We start from the raw sequence: 7,604 nt of genomic DNA on the forward strand, positions 1-7,604 counted from the left end.
CACCAGCAGTCCCAAAATCCTGCGGCGGGGGTCGTGGGTAGCTGGCGGGTGTCAGGCAACCCTGCGCTCCCGCTACCCCGGCGCTGGCTATATTTTTTTTATAGGTGGCTATATTGTTTTATTTTTAAGTCCAAGATGTTGGAACTCATGTTTAAAACCTCAGGATTCAGGAAACTGAGGCCATGCCTTGAGTTTGAGACCATTCTTGGCTCTGTAATGAGATCCTGTCTAAAAAGAAAAATAAATAAAATAACAGCCCTCAACGTAGTCACCAAACTGGGTGATTTGATGCTCAAACCAGAGCTGGGCCCATGGTAAACTCTACCATGGAGCTAAGTATCTTATCTGCTTTATGATTCGCCCTACTAAGCTTTAAAACTTTAATGTGTCAAAGCTCAACGTTTTTGCAGTTTCTAGATTTTGTTTTGTTTTTGTCTTTAGATTGGGCCTCACTCTATAGTTTAGGTAAGCCTGAATCTTTATAAAGTCCAGTTGGCTTTAAATAATAGCAGTTCTCCTGTCTTAGCCTCCTACGTGTTAGAATTATAGGTTTAAGTCACCACCTCCTGAAACAGCTCTTTTTTTTTTTTTTTTTTTTTTTTTTACAGTTAAAATGGTAGATTAGAAGCTGCCCTCAGCTGACCTATTTAAGGAGAAGAATCCACACACAGGAGAGGCTCTACTACAAAGAGAGAAAGAGGAAGAATTTAGTCCACGAAGGAAGGCAGCAAGAAACTGAGGGTAGTGGTACATGGCACAAGCCTTTAATTCTAGAACTTGGGAGGCAGAGGCAGGCAGATCTCTGTGAGTTCAAGGCCAGCCTAGTCTAGAGAGTGAGTTTTAGGAGAGCCAAGGCATCACAGAAAAACCCTGTCTTGAAAAAAAAAAAAAAAAAAAAAAAGAAGACCAGAAGCCACCAGAGCTCCAATGAGGAACAGAGACAGAAGAGAAACCGCATGCAAAAGTTAAGCCAGATGGCCCTGGTAAAAAGAGGCCAGCAGTCATACAATCCTGTGTTCTTCACAAGTTGCTGGTTTTGTTGTGACAGAGATTTTTCTGTTGGAGAGGTCATCTACAGGGTGGAATCCCATTCTGTTACTCCGGGTGACTCAGAAGTCCAGCCTACCTTGAGGACTTGAGAACAAAGGACAACCACAAGGCTAAGAACATGGATTCAGCTTCCCACAGCCCCAGGAGAAGACAGCCCTGGGCTGCAGCTTTGAAGAACATGAGGTGGCCAGCTGAAAAACTCGTGCAGAAGCCTTGATTAGCTCAAGTAGTGATGTAACACTTCCCCTCCTTCCAAGGGCCAGGAGCAGATCTTGTCAACTAAGATCCCTGGAGTTGCAGAGTCCTGAGCCTGAGGTCAGCAGATGGATGAACCACTGGAGCCACCTGTCCGCCCTTCAGCAGCAGAGTCTGAAGGACATCCCTCCATCTGGATGATCTGTCCTTGACCATCTGGAAAGTATGGAGTAAGTCTACACATGTACAATCTCAGTCAGGGCTTTAACTGCCTTCCTACACTTGTCCGTACACTTGGGAAACACCTCCCAACTAAGACACTTACAACCTGTCAGCATTGCTCTTCAAACTGTTATACAAAATAGCAAGGAAAGCCACACTACCAAGCTCCTTCTACGCAGCCAATATTATTGTCATACCAACATTGCATACAAATAAAAGAAAGAAAGAAAACAACAGCACACTTATCCTGGTGAAAATGGAAATAAAAATTCTCAATAAAATACTTGCTAATTGAAATTAAGACATAATAAAATCATATACCACAAGCAAGTTGATTTCATCCAAGAATAAAAAGTTAGTTCAACATATGCATGTCAATGAATGCAATATGACATATTGTGATTTGAGGGCAGAAAGCACATGTTCTCAGTAGATACAGAAAATTTCATTCACCAAATATCACCATCCCATCTCAATAGAAGTTCTAAAGAAGTTACAAACAAAAGGAATGGGGCATGTTGAGAATGCAGGGAACAAGGAGAGGAGTTGGGGTGGTTGTGACTAGGGTTACATTATGAACATGCATGAGACCATTGAAGGATAAATAAAAGATACTCTATTCTAAAAAGCACATATCTTGGGGCTGGTGAGATGGCTCAGTGGGTAAGAGCACCCGACTGCTCTTCCGAAGGTCCAGAGTTCAAATCCCAGCAACCACATGGTGGCTCACAACCATCCGTAACGAGATCTGGCGCCCTCTTCTGGAGTGTCTGAAGACAGCTACAGTGTACTTATAATAAATAAATAAATCTTAAAAAAAAAAAAGAATTCTGTTTAAAAAAAAAAAAAGCACATATCTCAACACAGCGCAATAAAGGTTGTAATGACAAACCATAGACAACACGATCAGTGGGGGAAATTAAAAGTGAGATGCTTTTTCTGTTGTCTAAACTGTGGAATGACACAAGGGTACCCACTCTCACTACCCTTATTTAGTATAGTACTCAAAACCTTAGCTATAGAAATAAGACAAGAAAAAAAAGAGGGGTACAAAAGAGGGAAAGGAAAAAGTCTATCTCTATTTGCAGATGGTATGATCTTATATTTTGTCGCATCCACCCCGACCAGCAGGAAAGACGCAACACCATGTTGTCCTTCTTCAAGCAGGTTTATTCAGGAACACTTCGCATTGCAATGCAGGAACGGGAATCCCCCCTCCCCAACAACCCCAGGGCGCCCCTTAAATACTCTACTGACTCCTCCCAATCACCCCAGTCACATAACAGCAGTCCATTGGTTCACAGCAAGTGACGACACCTCAGGCGAGCTGATGAGGCATGGCGTCTGTGCAGTGCAGGCGGCTGGGATGTGGCTAAGTCTGAGGTAAAGAGGAAGTCAGGCGCAGGTCATAAGACCTGGCAGCCGTCCGGGGCGCCATCTTGGGGTGGCAACTGCACCCACTCCTCACAATATTTAAAAAAATGAAGATTCCACAAGAAAACTCTTAGACTGGAGAAAAAAGTAGCATGATGCAAAATCAACAGACAAAAAGCAGTAGTTGTTCTCTATGCTAAGTGAGATGGTTTGAGGGAGAAATGGCCGAGGTGTTGGCCAGTGGGCGCTGGGAGAACCCTCATCCTGCCAGAGTTCCGGTGTTCTGGGCAGGTGGAGGCTTTCCACGTGGCCCTGGTGGGTGTTTGGCTTTGGAAGCCACTGGACACCAGCTCAGAGGGTGGTGGACAAGGGGCAGTCCTAGGTACCAGGCTCTCAGCCTTGGGCATCCCAGACATTGCTGGACACTGAGGAAGAGCCCCGGGGCTGAAGGGAGGAGAGGGCAGGGGGAGAGGGGGCGCTGGGTGGTTCCCACACAATCAAGAGTCCTTGGTCTGGTCCATGGCTGGAGCACAGGAAGGCCTTCCAGTGGGAGGTAGGCTTTCCCCTATCTCATCATTCAAGCACGACAGGCCTTGATGAACAGAGACAGTCTATGGTTTTAGAACTTTGTTGTAGAAAGGCAGGGGGAAAGAGAGAAGGTAGAAAGAGGGAGAGAGGCTGGCCATGGCCAAGTGGCAAGAAGGGGGAAGGGAGAGAGAGAAGGAGGGCAAGAGATGAGAGTAAGAAAGGTGAGAGCTTAAAAAGAGAGAGGGGCCAAGCAGCCCCTTTTATAGTGGGCTGGGCTATCAGGTAACTAGGGGGAGGAGCATACTTGGCTATAGTCAGGTAACTGTGGGGCGGAGTCTAGCCAGAATGCCAGGAGCTNGTGACATTGTCTGCGTGACTGATAGTCACACACCTCTCCTGTGGGGGCTGCGGGGGCAGTAACTTGGACAGGAGCCAGGGGTCTAGGAGACATGATCAAACACCTTCCGTTCCATGTAGGTGGAAATTATTACCCATTGGGTCCCCTAGGGTTCAAGACCTATGCTTGACTGGAGACCAGGCTGTCTGTGCACAGCTCACTGTTCCACACCCAGGTATTTGTATTCTTGATCCCCAGTTTGTGACACTGTTTGGAGCATGTTATGAAACCTGTAGGATGTGTAGTCTTGCTGAAAGAAGCACATTACTGAAGGCAGACTTGGAGAATTCATGGCCTGGTTCCACTTCGGTGTCACTCTGTCTGCTTCACACTTGAGGCTGAAGACGTGATCTCTCAGCCTCCTGCTCTGGCTGTCTGTTGCCATGACTCCCCCACCATTAGAGACTCTCTTTCTGGAACTGCAGGCCATATTAAACTCTCGTAAATTGGTTGTGTTCATGATGCTCTCTCTCAGCAACAAAAGGCAGATAATACAGGATGCGGTGCCAGGAGTGGGGTGTTGCTATGAAGAACCAGACCATGTTTCCTTTTCGAGGAATATGGAAGATTTGGTGACATTGGATTAGAAAAATATCTAAATGTTATAAGAATTTAATGGGTCATTATAGCAAGAGACTTGAACTTGTGGGAAAGAATCAGAAGAAAATAACATTCACAATGACTTTAAAAATGTCTAGGAGTGGGCTGGAGAGATGGCTCAGTGGTTAAGAGCACCGACTGCTCTTCTGAAGGTCCTGAGTTCAAATCCCAGCAACCACATGGTGGCTCACAACCATCTGTAATGAGATCTGATGCCCTCTTCTGGTGTGTCTGAAGACAGCTATAGTGTATTTAGATATAGTAATAAATCTTTAAAAAAAGAAAAACAAAAACAAAAAACAAAAAAATGTCTAGGAGTTAACATAACTGAAGAAGTAAAAGATCCTTTTAAAACATGGAGGAAACAATTTGAGTAATATGTTAAAAGATTAAAAAACCTCAATGGATTGGTAGATTTAATATTGGAGAATGACTATATTATCAAAAAAATGATCTAAAGAATCAGAGTAGTCTTCATCAAGATTCTGATGATAAGCCGGGCGTGGTGGCGCACGCCTTTAATCCCAGCACTCGGGAGGCAGAGGCAGGCGGATTTCTGAGTTCGAGGCCAGCCTGGGCTACAGAGTGAGTTCCAGGACAGCCACGACTACACAGAAAAACCCTGTCTCGAAAAACCAAAAAAAAAAAAAAAAAAAAAAAAAAAAAAAAAAAAAAAGATTCTGATGATATTATTCTCAAAGATATGAAACAAAACAAAACCTACAATTCATGTGGATGAATGGATGAACACAATAGCCTAAGAAATCCCAAGTAGAAAGAATAATGGCAGAGAAAAAAAATAATACTTAATCTCAAATTATGTTATAGAGCCATAGTGACAAAAACTATGAGATGCTGTTGCAAAAAAAAAAAAAAAAAAAAAAAAAGACCCACAGACCAATATAATAAACTCGAGGAACCAGAAACAAACCCATACAACTAATGCACCCAATTTTCAAGAGAAGTGTTGAAATAAACATTAAAAAAGACACCTCCTCAACAACTCACTCTGGAAAAACTGATATCCACATGTAATAGTCGAAACTAAACTAGGTAGAGTGAGATGTACCTAAAATCCCAACACTAGGGAAGCAGCGATAGGGAGGGCAGGAGTTCACAGCCGGCCTCAGTTGCATAGTGAGGTGGAGGATGGCATTGTCTACACACAACGGTGTTTCAAACAAACAAGTACACAAACACATAAAAAAAAACACCTGTATTTCTTATCTGATACAAAAGTAAATCAAAAATAGATCAAGGAGGCTGGGCAGTGGTGGCGCACGCCTTTAATCCCAGCACTCGGGAGGCAGAGGCAGGTGGATTTTTGAGTTCGAGGTCAGCCTGGTCTACAAAGTGAGTTCCAGGTTAGCCAGGGCTACACAGAGAAACCCTGTCTCAAAAAACAAACAAACAAAAAAACAAAAACAAAAAAAAGATCAAGGATCTTATATAAGACCTGAAACTTTGAAACTGATAGAGGATAAACACTTCAAGGTACAAGTGAAGGCACATGGCTTCCCTCCCAGAACTTGGGAGGCAGAGACAAGCAGATGTCTATGAGGTAAGGACAGCCTGGCCTACACAATGAGTTGTAAGCCACTAGGGCCAAACCATGAGAGGTTCTTGTGGTTTTTTGTTTTTGTTTTTTAAATTGAATGTATAGGGCCTAGAGAGATAGCTCAGAAGTTAAGAGCACTGTCTGGTTGCTCTTCTAGAGAATCTGGGTTTGATTCCTAGCACTTAAATGGCATCTTACAACTGACTCTAACTCTAGTTCCAGAGGATGCAAAGCCTTCTTGTAGCCTCTGTGGGCATGTACGCAATGCATACACACAGAGAGAAATACTCATAAACATAAAATAAAAATGAGTATTTTTAGAAATAAAAGAACTAGAGAGATGGCTCAGGGGTTTGGAGCACTTGTTGCTTATTGCAGAGGACCTGAGTTCAATACCCAGCACCCACATGACATCTCACAAACATCTGTCACTCTAATTCCAGAGGATCCAGCATCCTCTTCTGGCCTCTGAGGGCTCCAGGCACAATGTACATGTACATGCATGCAGGGAAAACACCCGTACACATGAAATAAAACTTCAAGAAAGTAAAGTGCAGAGAAAACTTCTTGTGTTGAAAGGACTCCACTTGGGATTTTTGTGCAAGCAAATGGGCAATGGAACCTGAGCCAAACTGGAGGGAGGAAAGACGTGAAGATCCATCCTCCTGCGGCCACACAGATGAACCTCATGAAAATTTACCTTTCAACAAGTTGGCCCAGAGAGTGGCTGAGGAAGCACATAAAGAATTCATTTCAGAGGATGGGAAGTACTTCTAACCATCACGTGGAGAAGACCTGAAGAAAGATGCTGTAGATATCAGATGGCGGATTCCATCATTAAAGGGAGATACTGTTTCCCATATTCTTTAAAGAGGAGCAGTCCCTTTCCAGTGCTTTCCTAATTAGTTCACCTGGATTTTGATGCTGGACTCACTGTGATGTAATGGATCATGTTTTCATACAAGTGACAGGAAAGAAGCAAATTGTGCTGTTCAGTCTTGGAGATGCACAACATTTATATTTATCGGGTTGTAAATCAGAAGTGCTGAATGCTGGCAGCCCAGAGCCGGATAAATCCCCACCCTTTCCTAAGGTGAGGAGGTATGAGTGTTCTCTTGAAGCTGGTGATGACCTACTCACTCCTGCCTTATGGTTCCATACGGTAATCTCTGAGGAGTTTGTAGTGGGAGGGAATAGCTTTCGGAAGCACCTTCCATGGGAACCCTACGACACAACGGATACCCGTGGTAACAGAGATCCTGTAGCAGCATCCAGAGCTGTGCAGATCTTGGACAGAGCTTTGAAAACACTGGCTGAATTATCAGAGGAATACAGGGACTTCTATACATGCTAAATGGTCTCATGTATTCAAGACAAAGCCTATAGCAAGAGAGAGAGAGAGAAAAAAAAAAGAACTAAATGTAGTAAAAAATTAAAAATAAATAAAACTCAGCTCAAGTATTTGAAAACTATAACCAGATATAAATATTTAAAGATGCTTTTTTTAAAACAGGAAAAATAAGTCTCAAATTTATGGTATAAAAGGAGATGCTTATCTGATTTCTACTTGGTATGGATTTAGAATCTTAGTGGAACCATTCTTTAGCTCTAAGATGTAAATAACTAAAATTCTGACGATCTATCTATTTATCTATCTATCTATCTATCTATCTATCTATC

At 43.1% G+C, this 7,604-nt stretch overlaps 1 protein-coding gene across 1 annotated transcript; it reads left to right on the top strand.

Annotated features, from left to right (window-relative positions):
• The first annotated feature begins 6,867 nt into the window (after window positions 1-6,867).
• On the top strand, window positions 6,868-7,278 carry LOC110309950 (tRNA wybutosine-synthesizing protein 5-like). Its single transcript, XM_021182695.1, has one exon. The coding sequence runs from the start codon at window positions 6,868-6,870 to the stop codon at window positions 7,276-7,278; it is 411 nt and encodes a 136-aa protein (XP_021038354.1).
• Window positions 7,279-7,604: the final 326 nt, after the last annotated feature.

This window comes from Mus caroli, chromosome 14 (genome assembly GCF_900094665.2).
Source record: "Mus caroli chromosome 14, CAROLI_EIJ_v1.1, whole genome shotgun sequence".
Lineage (NCBI taxonomy): Eukaryota > Metazoa > Chordata > Mammalia > Rodentia > Muridae > Mus > Mus caroli.

Excerpts from the sequence above, each read along its gene's own strand:
- LOC110309950 (XM_021182695.1), top strand. The coding sequence starts at position 6,868 with ATGGATCATGTTTTCATACAAGTGACAGGAAAGAAGCAAATTGTGCTG.